Source organism: Gasterosteus aculeatus, chromosome Y, assembly GCF_964276395.1.
Source record: "Gasterosteus aculeatus chromosome Y, fGasAcu3.hap1.1, whole genome shotgun sequence".
NCBI classification, from domain to species: Eukaryota; Metazoa; Chordata; class Actinopteri; order Perciformes; family Gasterosteidae; genus Gasterosteus; species Gasterosteus aculeatus.
In genome coordinates, this window is record NC_135709.1 from 14,017,440 (window position 1) to 14,036,920 (window position 19,481).

General features: G+C 45.9%; 1 protein-coding gene across 1 annotated transcript in view; it reads left to right on the plus strand.

Annotated features, from left to right (window-relative positions):
• The window catches only part of LOC120812477 (neural-cadherin-like), a 110,398-nt gene that overhangs the window by 62,846 nt on the left and 28,071 nt on the right, over positions 1 to 19,481 (plus strand). Inside the window, exons 9-13 of the mRNA XM_078097804.1 lie at positions 273 to 441; positions 1,000 to 1,170; positions 1,532 to 1,704; positions 18,455 to 18,622; positions 19,172 to 19,421. Coding sequence (XP_077953930.1) covers positions 273 to 441; positions 1,000 to 1,170; positions 1,532 to 1,704; positions 18,455 to 18,622; positions 19,172 to 19,421 — 931 coding nt within the window. The remainder of the gene's footprint in view (positions 1 to 272; positions 442 to 999; positions 1,171 to 1,531; positions 1,705 to 18,454; positions 18,623 to 19,171; positions 19,422 to 19,481) is intronic.

A 19,481-nucleotide genomic window follows, 5' to 3' on the forward strand; every position in this document is an offset into this window, starting at 1 on the left:
AGGGGAATGGATTGAATCCCTGGTTTAGACAAAGCTGTTCACTGCTGGCTCTTCAAAAGAAATCAGTGTTTTTAGTTCCTCAGATGTTATTGTATAGCTTTCATTTACTTTCTGATGCAGAGTTTCTCTCTCTGCCTGCGTAGTGACCTTCCACGTAATGATTTTATTTTCTTCTGATCCCCGTAGTCTCATTTATGCAACATATTTTACCGTATATTCTCATATATCAGAACCACTTCTTATTAGTGTTTGTGTCTCTTTCTATCTCTAAGTGCCAGAAATATCGTGAGCAGGCTTCAGTGCTGGAAAACCAGTCTACGGGGACTTTCGTGTTGCAAGTTCATGCGAAGGATGCAGATGAGGGAGCGAATGGAAAAGTCAAATATGGCTTAATGCACCGAGACAGCACCATGCCCGCCTTCAGAATTCACCCAGACACAGGTAGAGCACTCACGGGTTGTCGGGTTAAAACAGGTCTCAATTAAGCACTGGCTCACCGTCAATAGGCAGTGCTGCATGCTAAAGATAGCCGACAACTCTCATTCAAATGTCTGTGTAATTCAAGCTGCTGTTCCTAAGAATGAGTCAAATGGCCAAAGCCGTCTTTCAATTGTCATTTAATTGAAGCTGGTCAGGCTTGGTGTAATAAAATGAACTCTGCACATGATCAAGGGGAAAAGCTGTTCAGAAATGCTGACACGTCCACATGTTGTTTTGGTGTTATCTTTAAAGCTTCTGCTTTATGTTCTTCATCTCACGATTTAATTACAAAGTGGCTGCACTTGAAAGGGATGCACGACTTACTCATGGAAATGTGCAATTGTTTGCCGGCACTTGATGTGCGGATGATCAGATCCATAGATTCACGCACGGATGGCAGGATGAGATGATGGATGGCTGGATGCATTCATTGATAGGTGAATCAGAGAATTTTTTAAGGGTGGATGAATTTAAATGCACTCATGTGTGTATGTCGGGGGGGTTCTTCTGTATTCACAGGAGTGATTGCTACAGCCAGACGGTTCGACAGGGAGCGACAGAGAGAGTATTCAATTACAGTAACGGCCACTGATTGGGCAGAGGAGCCGCTCATTGGCATCTGTCAGCTCACGGTTCAAATACTGGACCAGAATGATAACAGCCCCAAGTTTGAGAACTTGCGCTACGAGTGTGAGTAACAGAAATATATACATGCACACATGTAAAAAGTATCCTCAGTTGAAGCATAACAATGCCCTTAAAACGCTGAGGTCAATTGAGGATGTTTTTAGACTGTGGATGCAATAAATATTTCTCCTTAAAAAATAAATTGTGGGGGAGGATAAATGCCATTAATTCTCTTGTATAATGATTTCCATCTCTGTTTGAACATTGGAAATACACAAACAAAAAAAACATTGTAATAACCTAATTTAGGTAATTATGGGTCACTCTGTAACCAAAAGGCCTCAGGCTGGACTGTAACAAAACTTAACCAAAAGCCTCGTACGCTTCTCCTCCTGTGCACATTCATTATTTCCGTCCTCCGCAGACTTCCTGAGAGAAGACACCTCGGTCGGGACCAGTTTCCTGCGCGTGGCGGCTCACGATGACGACTTTGGGACTAATGCAGCCGTCACTTACTCCATGTCCCTGGAGCAGCCTGAGTACCTGCAGGTCAACCCCGTCACCGGATGGATCTACGTTAACCAGCCGATATCACAGGTCAGCCAGCCGCTGTTAGCAAGCTGCCTATCAGCCAGCGCACACACACACAGTCTGTATCACATGGGGGCCCTGAGGGTCTGTGTCAACGCGGTTAATTAATAAGCCACATCTTTTGCTCCTAATCTGGGGTGTGTGCACTCCGTGATGCACGTGCAAAGACCACAGTGGACGAAAATGAATGGAGACTAATTCAAGCTAAACAAGTGATTGCAAATAGGTTTTAACAACTTGGGATTCATGTAGTTGTGTTTTATTTCACTGCTGGTGTTATTAAACTCTCTCATTTCAATGTGCATATCAATAATTAAACCCGTAGCAGTTGCTTTCAATAGAAACGGTAATGCTTATTTTAAGTGGACAGCACAGGTTTAATTATTACGAATCAAGACTCATTGTCTCTGTCAAATACTGTGGCTTTGATACAAGAGATTCAAGGCGTTTCAATTTGAATTCATCATACGGCGTTGATAAGGAGACCAACAGCCTGCAGCAGTTGGAGACGAGTCGTGTGTTTTGAAGAATTTAAGATTTCGAGACTAGACGATTGTACATGTGATTTAACCTACAAGGCAGGTGGATTATTTCAGTTATATAGATATATTGAACATGAAATCTAGCTATGAAGATAAGCAAGTTGTGCTTTATTGGTTGACGTTTCTCAGGTAATTGCTGTTTTCATATGCGCGCTATAGACTCAGACGTTTCTAGCCTATCACGGCTCTTCTTACTGTTTCCTCCTCTTTCACTTATTTAAATGTAGGAGTTGTTCTTTGGCTAGAAACTTGCAAAAGCACTGTAGAGCCTCATACATTTTTTTTGAACATGCTTTTTAGTGCAGTAGTGTTAGATGTATCTGGAAATCTTGCTGCTGACTTCATGCAAAATTAAAATGTAAAGCTCAGAACCTTGCTGAACAAAGTTGTTGCATATTTCAATGTGGTTTACGAAGCTGTTGGAATCCTCCCCTTAATCTTTTTGCTGTAACTCAAAAGCACTTCATTAAATGTTAAATGTCTCAGCTGGTCTGATACGTTCTCTTCTGATTTGGTCCTCACGGTTCCTGATTATAGTGAATAAGTATCAAGGCCGTATTTCGCCTGCGGCACAGTTCCCAATCCACTTCGGTGGACGATGAAGGAGACAGAGTATTGAACTACAGTGATTATTATCGTGTCCAGAGACAGTACTGCCCGAGCCGTCCTCTCCACACCGAGCAGTGCAGCTCCACAGACAATTAAGTGGAGGAGATGCAAGAGGCGGCTGTGACTGGATACGGAATTCGGGATACTTTCTGGTGGAGATCAGACACCGTTACTGTAAAATTCATTTTAAACCTTGGTTGGATGTTACCAAAAAGACATTAATGTATTTGTTATAAACACGAGGCCGCTGTGTCCACATTGGACATAACAGAACACCATCTTTGTTCTCCATTATGAAGCTTTACTTGAAATTAACTGAAGTTTCAATAGTCAAGAGACATTTTGTTTTATCTGCAGTACAATTAAAGCGTGTCTCGAGCACAATTTGCATTGATGCCACTAATGGCTGAAGCGCTGAATTTCAGTATTATCTTTTACTCTGAGTGGGTTAGAATTACTTTTCCTTACATTACATTTCCTTGTGTGAGCAAAAAGAGGCCCTTTAGTGAAACGTGTCTTTACTCCGTGGGGAGGGTTTTGTTGATGTTACCTGTGGCGTAATGGTTTCTTATCCTACCGACAACGCCACTTGGGATAGGCCCAAGACCTTTTAAAGCACACAGGTTCGTTCCAATCAATAGGCAAGGGCTCGTGGTTCCCAGTTTACAAAAGCATTTTTATTCAATAAATATACATTACCATAAAATCTAATATTCATCACAAAACAAGAAAAGAAAACTAATTGCTAAGGCCTAATGGTGAGAAGCGCCGGTGAAGGGGAAGGAAAATTAATAAAACAAACTTAGAGAAAACAAACCAGAGTTCACCCAGTGATAGCACAAAAATCCAATGGGACACGACACACGAGGAAGACCACCACCACCCACGCCACCGGCGCCACCTCCAGCATACAGCCGCTAGGAAGGATAACCAAAAAAGAAGGTTACAAGAGAATTAAACCAAAAATGTACAACACAAAACAGAAAAAGAAAATAATTCACATAAAAATCGTCCTAATCAAACAATTCACGTAACCCAAACAGAAAATAAAATAAGGGAAACAAACCAAAAGAAATACAAACTAAAGGATTAACTACTCAGTTAGTCAGCTAGAATCAGAGAACTACACAGGTCCAAGTCTGGTGCCGGCAATATACATGCTAGGTACGTCGCGGCGGAGACCAAACTGTGCACTTAACAGCATTTAACAGTGCAGACAGTTACAGACAAGGTTACATGTAGCATCAGACTAAGTTGCAGTTAGCAGCAGACAAAGCAGCAGTCAAAGCAGCCAAAGCAGGCAAAGCAGCAGGCAAAGTTGCAGGCAAAGCAGCAGTGGCCCCAATCAACTGATAGTGTTGTCACATGAATCACCACCTGTGGATTTCGGCCAGCTGATGAGCATTCCCTGTCAATGAACATAAAGTTAGCATTGTGTAAGAATACGTGTTCAAGAATTGGAGCCTGGTCGGGGTTATCAAAAATTCAGCCGAACAACTTCTCTCGTTCTGGGAAATGTATTTGTCAGATCACAGGTCAAGTATCAGCGCTGCGTTTGCAAAGGCAGGGGCAGTTCAGGCAGCACACAGGCCGGAAGAACAACTAACTAACATCAGCAAGAACATCATGTTTTATAACCCTTGAAAGACAGAGAAGGAAAGATTTCTATTGGCCCTAAACTGGCGTAGAGGAGGACCTTCCACCCCCCGCATCTAAAGATCCGGTCACATCCAATGTGAAGACTCCTGACTTAACGTAAACATCAGCGAACAGTGTGTATGTTGAATAGTGTTGGTGTGTCTCTAACCCCCCTTTGGCTGGTAAATCTGCTAGTTGACCCGCAGACCTTGCATTCCTCAGCCAGGACAGAAACTGACTCCCCATCTTGTCAGACTCGTGTCTGCCTGCTTGGCAGATCCTGCTTCCCACCTTATCTAACTCTTAAATCAAGACAAGACAGCGAATCCCCAACTAAGCCCATGAAAAGAACTTTTGATTATCAATTCCCCCTTCTTACATAATTCATTATGTAAACCAAAAAAAAATCAAAAGAAACCACTAATCTAAACGCTAAAAATCTATATCAGTGAATACGGGTGAATGCAGCAGTCATGGAAATCCCTAAACAGTACAAAAAATCTACACCACATCTAAACCGAGTATAATAGACACAGAATACATCCTAGCCCAAAAATATCACACCATCTACGTGTATGCATCCACTATATATGATGTGTGCAACAGTTAGCAGATTACGCGGACAGGAATGTTGAACCTAAAAGGATTTCTTCTTCAGGTCCCTCGAAGTCGGTTCTTACCATACCTATCTCCTCTCCAATCTCCTCCGGCCCTAACAATTGGATCCTTTCATGTAACAAAGCCATCTGGTATGGCAGAGGTATTTTAGCATCTATTGCAGAGGTGATGCATCGGAGACATAGTTGTCTGATACAGGAGATGCAGCAGCATCCACAAAGGGCAAAAACCACTATTGCGATTACTAAGGTCAGAAAAACTGACAGGAAGAAGCCCTTCCACTGTCCAAAGTATTTACCAAACCAATTACCGACGGTGCCGTCTATACCAGAGTGTTCAGCTAATTCAATAGACATGGCTCTTAGTCCGTGTAATGCTCTAGTAAAGGATCCATCTGGGCCGGTGTTAAGTCATCTTCTCCAGAAAGGATCTCTTGTCACCTGTTGAGAGATACTCATCACAGTATTATTCAACATTCTCTTATAGTCAGATATTTCCACATGTTGGTACTGCAATGGGCTGACAGTGGTAGGCAAAGTGGTTGTTAACAGACAAGGCATCTTTCTTCCCGTTAATACCTCATGGGGGCTTATCCCTAACTTAGAGTTAGGACATGATCTTATCCCATACAGCACTATTGGCAGGGCTGCCACCCACGTCAGCTTCGTTTCAGCACAGACTTTAGCCAAACCTTCCTTTATGGTTCTGTTAGCTCTCTCAACTAGCCCTTGAGACCGAGGATGATGAACTGCCCCAAATTTATGTTTGATCCCAAACGTTTCCTCTATTTCTTGTAGTTCAGCGTTCGAGAAGTGGGAACCATTATCCGATCGTATGACTTCTGGAATTCCAAATCTGGGTATTAGTTCTCTGGTCAGCCATTTTACTACGTCTGCTGCTCTTTCTGATTTTGTGGGGATCGCCTCCACCCACCTAGAAAAAGGATCAACGCATACCAACAAATACCTCTTGCCCTCAACTCGATTCTTCATTCCCATGTCTGTGAAGTCAATTACCACCTCTTTCCATGGTGCCATAGGGGCAGGGAAACTCCCAAGTCCAGCCTTCAACGCCACCTTCGGGTTGTGTTTACAACAGATCTCACATGTTTGGACATAATATTAGCTATGTCGGTCAGGAACGGATGCCACCATTGTTGGGAGATTAACGTTATCATACGTCCACTGGCACCATGTCCACGACTATGGGCCTCCTGGCACAACATATTCAACAACACCGCCGGGGCCACTACCTTCCCCTCGTGGCTTCTCCACAAACCTTCACTGCCTTTGCTGGCTCCCTTGTTCAGCCAGGCTTGCTTCTCTGTAGGTGCAACTTGTTCTTGCAACTTCACGACATGTTGTAAGTCTAGCTTAGCACTTTCTGGATCCTCCGCTTTTTGCATCATTTGGTTTCTTGGCGTGTATCCTGCTGTGCGCTTAGCCGCCTGGTCTGCAGCATTATTACCTCTAGCTACCTCTGAGGCTTCTGTCTGATGTCCCTTGCATTTCATTACTGCTACTTGCTTTGGTTTCTTTAGTGCATGGTATAAATCTAGCAGTGGCTGCAGGTGTTTGACAGGAGTCCCATTGCTAGTTACAAATCCTTTTCTCCTCCAGTGGCATAAATCAATGTGGACCGCTTGTAGGGTGTAGGCAGAGTCAGAATAGATATTCACTCTTTTGCCTTCAGCTGCTTTGCACGCTTCTGTCAGAGCCATTAACTCTGCGGTTTGTGCTGAGGCAGGCTGAGGAACTATGCCTGTTGCGATTGTTTCCCAGCTTCCCTTGACCTGCGTACCACAGCATCCGAAGCAACAAGTTCTCTGTCTGGCGTCTGGTGACTATGGCCGTCGCAGTAGTAAGTGTCATCAGGGTCAGTTAGCGGCTCCTTTTCTAGCGTTGCATGAAGTTTCATTTCCTGGTCTGTTAACTCTGCACACACATGCTCCTCCCCATTTCCCATCTGAGTCGCCATGTTTCTGGTTGTAGCCTCATAATGTATGTGTGTTTTGGTGAATAGGCTTTGCAAAGCTGATTGTCTTGCCGCGGAAAGTGTGAACGCGTTTGACTGTAAGAACGCAACTATTCCATGCGATGTGTGCACAACAGTCTGGTGTCCCATTGTTATATGTGTTGAGTTGAGTTGCAGACCGAGCCCCTCTCTGGCTGGGAGGTAGGTTTATGTGTGTCTCTCAGGCTGGAGGCGGAGATTTGAATGCACCAGGTGGAGATGATCTGGCGATCAGGGGGGTTGGATATGGAAGTAAATCTGTGTCATCGGATTTTGAAAGAAAAAGGTGATTGAAATTCTAGCACTGAATATTTATGCATTGAAATCATGTATCTGAATGTTTTTCAACATTAAAATATTCAACTGCAAAAAATTCAACCGTAAAAAATTCAACCGCAAAAAATTCAATGCAAAAATTCAATGCAAAAAAATTCAATGCAAAAATTCAATGCAAAAAAATTCAAACCGCAACATCCGGGAACCCAAGGAAGAGCAATCGATTCTAGATTCAAGATCGGGAGCGTGCGTCAAGCAAAAGGAGCGAGCGCCCCAATACAACTTCGGCTTGTCGACTATGATGGTGATGGGGCTTCGGTGTGTTTTAACTCTATTATATGCCATCAGTGTGGTTTGTGTCTGTAAGATTCAGTAATAGACAGCTGTCATTTGTTCATTGGACGTGAAATAAGCGGAAGTTAAACGAGATGACGTTTCGGTTGTGGTTGTTTTTTCAAGCTCTCAGTACAATGTCATATATTATATAGTATCATAAAAAACCCACCAAAAACACGAACATATCAGACATATACACATTATAGTGTGACAAAGGTTTATTGTCCCATACGACCTTACAGTTGTGAAGCAGAGATTGTGATCTGTCACTGAATTTTAATAAAGTTCTTAAAAGTAAAGACAGTTGAGTAGAAGTTGTGATACTAGTTTGACTTTATCAAACCCCATCACTGTCGGACATGCAATGATCGTGCATGTAAACAGCATAACCTGCACATACTGTCGGGGTTATGCGCCCCCCCCCCCCCCACTACGCTGCAGCGGCTCCTATGCGCTCTACAAGCGCGTTCCTGGTTTCAAAACTCCGCCAATCACTCCTAATAGCTCGTCGAATTATCCCAGCATCAGCAGTCTATTACTGAATCGTACAGACACAAACCACACTGATGGTGTTACGCACGCCTCGTGGAGGAGGGAACGCAACGACCCGCCGCTCGTCATCTCAATGTGGTAATGGGGGAAAGAGGTATGGTGCGTGTAGGTACACGGACGACCAGAACACATATAGCCCGTAAAAAGGAATGTTTATTAATATATATATAAATACGGGTTGCTTGGGAAAAGGGGCTGGGCGGAACCAAAACAATGAACAAAACAAAATAGTCCCTCTTGCCTATCTGACCTGAAACACCCCCCCCTAAACTACCTTGAGCACTAGCAAGGCTCACTAACCAAATACAGGGGGTGGTCCGCCCAGGTCTTGCCTAGTGTTTCTAGACAGGAGGATGACTACGGGTGGTGTAGACCCATGGGCAGCTTGCCTACGCACTCCCAAGGTGCTTCCCCTTTTCCCTGGGAACAAAAGACAAACAAAACAGGATTAAACACAAATGACAAATTTCACAAGCACACAGAACAAGATTTAACAGAGACTCCAAGTCACTCTCTGCTCTACAACCCACACCCAACGAGCGAGAGCTTCCTAACAAAATGGCACCACTTTATGTGTTGCGAGGGAAGGAATCCAGGTGCAGCCACTGACGAGTGGGTGGGGCCAGATCTCCAGTCTGGGGACTGCTGCTCCTGGAATCAATCACCTATCAAGGCACAAAACAAAGCCACCAAACACAGAAACTGGGGAACGTAACACGCCCACCCCAAAAACAGCAAACCTCCAGTTTGCGACAAAACATCCAAACGTAACCCAGTACTTAAACACGCGATAGCTGGGGGCTTCGGGGCAGGGACTGAGAGTCTCGGAGCGGGGACTGGCCGAGTCGGGGCTGGGACTGAGAGCCTCGGAACGGGAGATCGCTGCGGCGGCGGCCCAGCGGGAAGGGGAGATCGCTGCGGCGGCGGCCCAGCGGGAAGGGGAGATCGCTGCGGCGGCGGCCCAGCGGGAAGGGGAGATCGCTGCGGCGGCGGCCCAGCGGGAAGGGGAGATCGCTGCGGCGGCGGCCCAGCGGGAAGGGGAGATCGCTGCGGCGGCGGCCCAGCGGGAAGGGGAGATCGCTGCGGCGGCCCAGCGGGAACGGGAGATCGCTGCGGCGGCGGCCCAGCGGGAAGGGGAGATCGCTGCGGCGGCGGCCCAGCGGGAAGTGGAGATCGCTGCGGCGGCGGCCCAGCGGGAAGGGGAGATTGCTGCGGCGGCGGCCCAGCGGGAAGGGGAGATCGCTGCGGCGGCGGCCCAGCGGGAAGGGGAGATCGCTGCGGCGGCGGCCCAGCGGGAAGGGGAGATCGCTGCAGCGGCGGCCCAGCGGGAAGGGGAGATCGCTGCGGCGGCGGCCCAGCGGGAAGGGGAGATCGCTGCGGCGGCGGCCCAGCGGGAACAGGAGGATCGCTGCGGCGGCCCAGCGGGAACGGGAGGATATCTGCGGCGACTGAGGGGACATCAACAAAACTGGAGATGGCTGAAGTAGCCATCATGTACACTATTGCAACTTACCGAACACACAACAAAACTAAAGGTCATCCCATTCACAACCCCCACTACTATACCCTAACCACCAACCACAGAGCTCAGAGCAGCAGGGCCAGATGGGAACCAAGCAAGTTGGATCCCGGACGAGCCCCCACTTTGTTACGCACGCCTCGTGGAGGAGGGAACGCAACGACCCGCCGCTCGTCATCTCAATGTGGTAATGGGGGAAAGAGGTGTGGTGCGTGTAGGTACACGGACGACCAGAACACATATAGCCCGTAAAAAGGAATGTTTATTAATATATATATATAAATACGGGTTGCTTGGGAAAAGGGTCTGGGCGGAACCAAAACAATGAACAAAACAAAATAGTCCCTCTTGCCTATCTGACCTGAAACACCTCCCCCTAACCTACCTTGAGCACTAGCAAGGCTCACTAACCAAATACAGGGGGTGGTCCGCCCAGGTCTTGCCTAGTGTTTCTAGACAGGAGGATGACTACGGGTGGTGTAGACCCATGGGCAGCTTGCCTACGCACTCCCAAGGTGCTTCCCCTTTTCCCTGGGAACAAAAGACAAACAAAACAGGATTAAACACAAATGACAAATTTCACAAGCACACAGAACAAGATTTAACAGAGACTCCAAGTCACTCTCTGCTCTACAACCCACACCCAACGAGCGAGAGCTTCCTAACAAAATGGCACCACTTTATGTGTTGCGAGGGAAGGAATCCAGGTGCAGCCACTGACGAGTGGGTGGGGCCAGATCTCCAGTCTGGGGACTGCTGCTCCTGGAATCAATCACCTATCAAGGCACAAAACAAAGCCACCAAACACAGAAACTGGGGAACGTAACAGATGGCATGAAGTTAAAGTTAAAACACTCAACGAAGCCCCGTTATTAATGGACATGGCTGAAATCTGGTCATCATAGTCGACAAGCCAAGTTGTATTGGGGCGCTCGCTCCTTTTGCTTGACGCACGCTCCCGACCTTGGGTTCCCGGATGTTGCGGTTTGAATTTTTTTGCATTGAATTTTTGCATTGAATTTTTTTGCATTGAATTTTTGCATTGAATTTTTTTGCATTGAATTTTTTTGCATTGAATTTTTTTGAATTGAATTTTTTTGCATTGAATTTTTTGCGGTTGAATTATTTGCGGTTGAATTTTTTGCAGTTGAATATTTTAATGTTGAAAAACATTCAGATACATGATTTCAATGCATGAATATTCAGTGCTAGAAATTCAATCACCTTTTTCTTTCAAAATCCGATGACACAGATTTACTTCCATAGTTGGAGGCACTCACTCACAGGACAGTGAAGAGCGAGCAGTGTGAGAAAGAGAGATTGAAGAGCTTGGAAAGAGGAGACTGCAGGAATAAAGCTTGCAAAGACTGAAGAAGGAGCCGGTGAGCTTTTGAGTGGCTGACTAGTTATGGCATCAAATGCAAGATCAAATGTTCATATATTTAATGTGTGTTTTAAAAAGTATTCAAGCTAAAAGTAATTGGATAAAAATTGATTTGTGTGTATTCAGCGGAGTTAAAAGCTGCTAAAGTTTATAAGGTTAAAATCATCATTAAATAGTGTTTTAAAAATGTATTTAATTTAGTCTTGGATACTTTAAATTTGGGTTGTCTTTCTACTTATTTTGAGGTTAATTTCCAGTAGATTATAAATTAAGTATGTGATGTTGGGTATGTGAATTGAATATGGTTTCTTGGGTTATATTTCTTTGACCTTCCATTCATGTTTGTATTTCAAGGTTTTTCACCTGGTTTGACCTGGACAATTTTAAAAATAAAAAGCAAGAAAGCAAAGAAGTCCGAATCTTGGTCATTGAGTGGAATCCAGTCTACACTTCTTAGCAAGTTGCCCTTTCAAGTGGGGAGCTGCAGTTTGAACCTCACAAAAGTGAGACACTTGACAATATGGGCCGTTTTAATCAACGCTCTTCCAATAGCAGCTATGTTTCTGACACACGAGGGATGCCCTATTTCCACGTTATCCAGCTTACCACTATAGTACATCAAAACCTTACGATCTGTGTTACCCTCCCCCTTTTGAAACAGAACGGAATTCACAAATCCGTTCTTTTCATCAACATCCAGATGGAAGGGTTTCGAGTAGTCAGGGGGGTGCAACGTGGCTGCGCTGGCCATGGCCTGCTTGGTGGCAATAAATGCAGCCTCTGCCTCCCGGGTCCACACCAAAGGCTTCGAGTAGTTTTTATATCCTGCACCCAATATCAACGCCCTCAAGGGGGCCACCTGCACCGAGAAGTCAGGTATAAAATTCTTGCTCCACGTTACAAGTCCTAAGAATTTCATCATGTCTCTAATCGTCGTGCGCCAAGGATGTTGCAAAATGGACGACTTTTGTGTTTCAGTCATAGCTTGCCCTGATGGTGACACAATTCTTCCCAGAAAAGTCACCTTCTGTCTCCCAATCTGCAATTTCGATTTAGACACTTTGAAGCCGTTTTTCTGTAAACACTGCAGAACCGTTCTGGTAGCGGACATAATCGTTTCTGAACTAGTCCCTGCTAGTCCCTGCTAGCAGGATGTCCTTCTGGTAGTTCCAACTCGGCCAAAATGGTCTTCAGAACATGGTTAAAAATTGATGGTGAGTCCACATAACCCTGTGGTAACCGCGTATATGTATATTGGCGCCCCTTATACGTAAACGCAAACATTTGTCTCGAGCTCACAGCTAGAGGGACACAGAAAAAAGCATTCGCCAGGTCAATGCAGGTGAAGCATCTTTTATCAGGGCCTATTGCATTTAACATTGTATAAGGATTTGGGGTGTCATAGTGAGTTGGTACTACAACTTTGTTGACGTGCCTCAAATCATGCACCATTCTATAGTCAGGCTTTCCGGGTTTAGGGACCGGGTTAATCGGGGTATTCCAGGGGGACCCCGTCCTCTCCAATACACCTGCCTGCAGCAACCCTTCAATTGTTTTTTCTATCCCTGCTGTTTGTTCTTCCCTTAAGGGGTACTGAGGACGGTAAATTAGGACCGTTACGGTTTTTAATTCAATTACCACTGGGGCCATTGGAATCAATCCCACATCAGCTCCCCCTTTTGTCCAAAATGTATCAGGAAAATCATCTAGCATGAGCTGTGTGTTCTCATGGTCAGTATTTACCCTACCATGTGTGCGGCTTAGCAGATGTTTTTCTGGTATAAATTTTACTTCTGAGGTATGTGCAATACGGTACATGTCATTAGCCTGAGAGTAATCTAAGTTAACATTTTGAGTGGGCACCCAGTCTGTGGCATCAACCCCCGCTTTAACCATCGGCCCCATATTCTTAGCTTCTCCTCCGCTTTGGATGAGCAAGGTGATGTGAGGAGCAGAGGTCTCTTGTAGCGCATATAGAACTTTTAATTCAGAGGTTAGTTCCACCGCAGCTGCCACACCTTGTTTCCCCACATAGATCTCTCGGACCTTAACAGCAGGATGTCCATGGACCTCACTGCCAACCTCATGTCCACTCCACAGTGTGTCATAGTTCTCATCAGGAGACAGCGAATAGTTCATCGTGCAATGAGGAGGATCCGCAGGTGGTTCAGTCGGGTGTAATACCTTGAACCATGGGCCCCAATGGTGGACAGTCTCATGCAGAACAGTTGAATCATAGTCCTCCACTCTCCCCCACCAGACCTCTGCTTCGTCATTCAGCGTCTGTTGAACTTCAGCTTGCAGCAACTGGTGGCCATAAGAGTGGGGTGTGGCACATCGTTGCTGTGTCCCATCCGGGAATGTTACAGTGATACATCCCTTCGTCATTTGCATAACAATATTTTGGGAACACAAAATGTCTCTTCCCACCAGGTTAATCAGGCAGGCAGTGGAAACCAAAAAGGATTGGTCAAAACAGAGCGATTTCCATTTACACGGGACTCGAATAGAGAGTGGCCACTCCTCTGATTGACCCGAAAATCCGATAACTGGCACAGTATTCCTTGATGGTGGCAGTGGCGTGTTTATTGTGGAATACCTAGCACCTGAGTCCAGCATACATCTGTAATCTCCTCCGTTGATTGTCAGAGTCACCATGGGTTCTGGAAACAGGTTACCGTCAGCCGTCGGATCTGGGCACCCCTATGGCATTTGCTGATGACCTGGGGCCTGATGCCGCAGGCTATTACCCTGTTGTAGTGTATGTGGTGCTTGTGGTGGATAGATATCATAAGGGTATTGAGCTGGGTTGGACTGAGGCCTCTGACCCTGAGGTGGATGCGGGCATGCGTCGGACCAATGTCCAAGCTGTCCCCAGCTGAAACAAGTATTCTGTCGTTGTCTAAACTGCCCTCCATTGTTTGGAACTCGGCCACGATTTCCCCCTCCCCACTGTCTTTTCGGTTGCCTGAAGCCACCGTACAGTGGGGCCCCCATCATGTCTTGTGGTTGCGGGGCATAAGGTTGGTGATAGTAAGCCTGTGGAGGAGCGTACGCGGCCTGTTGTGGCTGCTGGCAGGCTGGCGCACATGGGAATGGAGGGGGGTCTGGATAAGGGCCATATTGAGGTGGCCCTTCCCCTGAGATGGCGCTGTTGTTTGGGTCATCTGTTTGTCTTCACTCTTGCCCTGGTTCACCTTCTCTCTGCTTTCCTTCAGCTGTGTTTTTGCCAAATGTAACTGAATATTGTTTAATTCACCCTTTTCCTTATCATATCTTCTTTTCTCCGGTCCACATAGTGTTTAATCTGTGAGGACCAAGCATCAAAATTCATGTCGGACAACCCCACTTTTCCTCTTAGATGGGTCTTCATTGTCTCCGAGACAGATGAGTCTATGGCGCTGCGAAAAAGAAGCTTGGTTCTGTGATCATCCATGACATCTTCCCCTAACTTGTTGTCCCATAATTCTCTGACTCTCCTTAAATAACTATTTCCACCCTCACTGTCGTGTGGGGGAACATAAGTGAGTTCTGTGGTAGCCACCTTCACAGGATATTGGAGTCTGAGCTTTGGCCAGAGCACTGACACCCAATTTGCCAGAGGCTCCTCGTCAGAGAGGTCAGAGGTCCCTGCTTCCCCCTCTAGCTTCTGGAGGTCAGCTAGTGAGGCACACACCACAAAAATTCTTCTAAGATACCCCAAAGCGGGAACACTACCCGCACACTGAGCAAGGAACCCACAAATCCACGCTGCACCACCCTTCTCTATTTTAGGTAATGCGAGCTTCATCATGCTTAGGTCTGACAATGCGAGTGGCGCATATGTTGTTTTTTCACTTCCGTCTCTACAAATAGCCGTTAACAGTGGTAGTTGATGAGAGGCCGGAGCATCTCGTCAGATTTTTTACTTAGGTTTCAAATCATTACATTGATGCACATTCGCTCTGGCTGCATTCCCCTGATAATATCGGTTCCTATTACCTCTTAACCCCCCTGTCTCATGGCGCTCCATCAGAGTAGACGACTGTGGTTTTTGTGACTCTAGCGCTGCTCCATGCTCCTGAAATTCCTCGTCCCAATCATCTGCAGGGACAGGCTCATCTTCCTCTGACTCAACCTGCCTCCCCCGTTCATCCTGTCCACGCCGGGTGATTGATTGCCGCTCTGCCTGGGCTATGACTTCTAACAAAGTTTCTTCTCCTGCAACTCTTCCTCCCCCTACATTAAATGAGGTCATAGGTCTGTGCTCGGGCTGCCGCTTCTTTACGACTGTCGAGTGACCCTGTGTTGTGTTAGGATTACTCCAATCGACAGACGCCGGCTGGGGCCTGTCCTCCAAATATTGTACCGTCTCTGAGAGAAAAGCACAAACCTTATCCACCCCATCATTCTCTTCATGTGGGTATGGAGTTACCTGTAGCAACCCTTTTTGAACTACCAAAACCTGAGATTCTCCTGGATTAGTAGCTTTCCCTTGCCTCAGTGGCATCTGATGCGGTTCATTTAACAACCGATTAGCCTCCGCATATGGGCCTGTCGAGTAGGGAGGAAGCGCACTAGATTTACAACCGGTCTCTTGCACTTCTCCTGCTTTGGTTTGCGGCAACTGCATCGCCGTCTTACTCACGAATACCTCATTTATTTCTCCCAGAAATGTTCTACAGTCCACTAAGAACTCATCTGCCTTTTCTTTTCTTTTCCACAAAATCTCCCTTTAACGGCAAGGAGCGCATGCGCTTGGTCTTTTCCTCTTCTCGCCATCCTAAGATGGTCCTGCAGCTGCTCGCCTGTTGGTTGAGAATCTGTCTCCCTTCCAAACATTCCTCTTTCCTGCATCTGTGCAACCCACTTCACATATTTTTTTGTTACACGTTTCCTATCTTTTTCTAGGATTTTATCCATATGTCTCTTATAAGTCTTAAATAGGGCGAAACCCAGAATGCCTTCTTTTACACCCCTCCCATATCGTTATGGTTTCCTCCATTTTCATCACAGGTTATTTATTTATTCACACGTGGTTTTTGAACACAAGAGAAAAGACTCAATGCCCAATACTGTGAACCCAATCAAGAACCTTCTACTGTATTAGAGGAATACAGCGCTCGATTGTTGAGGCTTATAAGACCAGTTCACTCGTATTGTTTTATTTCTCTCGTGTTTATACCACCATCATTTAACTATGATTTTCCCTTTTACCCTTTAATACATATCCCCACAGATGTGTAATCCGGTCAAACAATTTTCAATGTCGGATTCTCAGTCCTTTTTCAAGTCCGCCCAGCTTCCAGGTTCAATAAAACACCAGGAGTTACACCAACCACCCACACATTTCCCAGTATGAAAAACAACAAATCTTTCCCTGTGTCCTTATTTCTTCATCTAATATTCTAACCTGCCAGTCCACGAATCACACAAGTAGGACTGCAGGACCAGAGGTATCAACGTACCACACGGATTGTAACTTGCCTAAATCCCTAAACCTATGGACACTTATTCACTTTCCCTAACGTTGAATTCAGTGTGAGTATGTGCTTATACTTTACATGTGATCAACAGAAAATTTTCAAATTTAGTTTTAAATTTAGTGGTCTTATAACGATCTTATTCAGTCAATGCACAGAGACGAATTCTGCAGTTGACAACAAATCTTTTTAGAAGTATCCAATCACAGACATTTTATTAATTTAGAACAAAAGGTTGTCTGCTCACCTGATTCTGTTGTGGGCCCTTGTTGTCAATGCTGAACCACGCCGCCGGTCCTTTCAGCTCGGTCCGGAAAACGGACGTCCCCGTCTTTCTTTGTCCAGGTCAGCCAATCACGTCGAGATGTCACAAAATTGTAAGAATACGTGTTCAAGAATTGGAGCCTGGTCGGGGTTATCAAAAATTCAGCCGAACGACTTCTCTCGTTCTGGGAAATTTATTTGTCAGATCACAGGTCAAGTATCAGCGCTGCGTTTGCAAAGGCAGGAGCAGTTCAGGCAGCACACAGGCCGGAAGAACAACTAACTAACATCAGCAAGAACATCATGTTTTATAACCCTTGAAAGACAGAGAAGGAAAGATTTCTATTGGCCCTAAACTGGCGTAGAGGAGGACCTTCCACCCCCCGCTTCTAAAGACCCGGTCACATCCAATGTCCAGACTCCTGACTTAACGTAAACATCAGCGAACAGAGTGTGTATGTTGAATAGTGTTGGTGTGTCTCTAAACCCCCCTTTGGCTGGTAAATCTGCTAGTTGACCCGCAGACCTTGCATTCCTCAGCCAGGACAGAAACTGACTCCCCATCCTGTCAGACTCGTGTCTGCCTGCTTGGCACATCCTGCTTCCCCCCTTACCTAACTCTTAAATCAAGACAAGACAGCGAACCCCCAACTAAGCCCATGAAAAGAACTTCTGATTATCAATTGCCAAGCTACATGTCAAAGCTTTTTGAAAGCTAGTTTTAAAGTCATGTACCTGTTTCCCAGGTCAAACCTGCACAGGGAGAGGGAGGGAGAGAAAGACCCACACGGCAGAAAGACATCTACCTGTGACCACAATAACGTTAGCTACAGAATATCGTTGGGTCTAACACGGAGAGAGAGAACACTTACCACCGGTTGAGAGGACCAAAGAGCAAAACGGAGCACGGTGCACGGAGCACTCTGTCGCCACTCTGCGCAGACAGACACCTGACCCGGAAATGATGCATCAGTGGGGCGCGAGAAGGGGGGCAGCCTTTATATACTACCGCTGCCCTAGTGGTCGGCAGGCGCAGTTAACTGTAGCAGGACAATCCTATTTCCATACTGCTACATACCCATTGTCTAATTTAGATACAATCAAATGCTCTAATGACTTCTAAAGGAATTCTTCACTGTAATAAAATACCGCTCCTCAGACAAACGTACTCCTTTATTTTTTAGCGTTTCAATTATACCACAATTAGAAAAGTAGATGAGCTTTTGTGCAACCTAAAGCTCCGCTGCCTCTGTTGTTCTTAGCCTAATTAAGTGATTTTTCTAAATGGAGCTCATGCAACAAGTACAGGCAGGAGCTTGAAGTCATTTTTATCCATCAGCTGATGATGAGCCGAACACTTATAAACATTACAGAGAGGTCCATTTAAACGCCGCGCTGGTGTCACCGGCCAGCTTTACCACACTGCACCACGCAGCACTATTCCTTCCAGAGGAAGATGTCGTCATAGGAGACTTAGCATGCAGTCAAGCAGTTACAACTGTGACTCATTTGATCATCATCAAATGACTCTTCACTTTTGCAGAGAACTTATATCATGCGGGACATCATAGCGACCGATAGGGGGGAACGAAACACTTCTGTGGAGCTGGCGGTCACCATCACCAACGTGAAGAACCAGCCTCCACAGTGGGAGAAGGAGAGCTACAGTGTCGTCATCCCTGAAAATGCCGCCAGAGACACACCAATAGTGGTACGTGTCTGTACATTACACCAATGTTGTCGAGCTGGATGCTTGTTTGGTTACTACACCTGTCCCCCCCCCCCTTCCCCCACTGCCGCCCCCGGCTGAGAGTTATTCAGACACTGTTCTCATTGGGCTCAAAATGCACCTTTGAAAGCTTGTCAGGGAGCTGCAAAATCTGGAAATGTGTCTTACTTTAATGCTTTTAGAGGAGGCTGACGTCGGCTGCCACGTGCAAAGCAAGTTTCATGACTCCAGGCGTAGTAAATTAATTCAGAATGTCTCATTTGATTTGAAAAATTGATAGCTGTCAACCATAAGAGAGAAAAACACCTTTACTCTCATCTGACCCGGTTTCTTACCAGATAATGAATCATCGCAATAATTGCAATACATTTCAACAAGTCCAAAAAACAGTCTGACCTTTATGTATTGGTGTTAATTATGGAGCCATAGCTGACAGCGATCAGGCAGCATAACTGAGGTCAGTAATCATAGCTCCATTTCCTCAGCTCAGGGTTGTTTCTCTGCTGTGTTTTTTTTGCATCGGTTATTCAGACAATCAAGGCGACTTCTCAGCTGGGTGATCCGAGGGTGACGTATAACCTGGAGGACGGCATGGTCCCCGAAACCAAATTGCCGGTCCGTTTTTACCTCTCACCCAACCGCGAGGACAGCTCCGCGTCCATCCTGGTGTCCGAGCCGCTGGACTACGAGACCACACCCGTCTTCTCTCTCCGGGTTCGAGCGCAGAACGTGGCTGCGGTGCCGCTCGCAGCGTTCACCACAGTTTATGTTAATGTTACAGGTCAGTTTTCTATGTTCGTTTAGCATTTGATTTAGTGTAGTGAGGGATAATTAGCTGCTG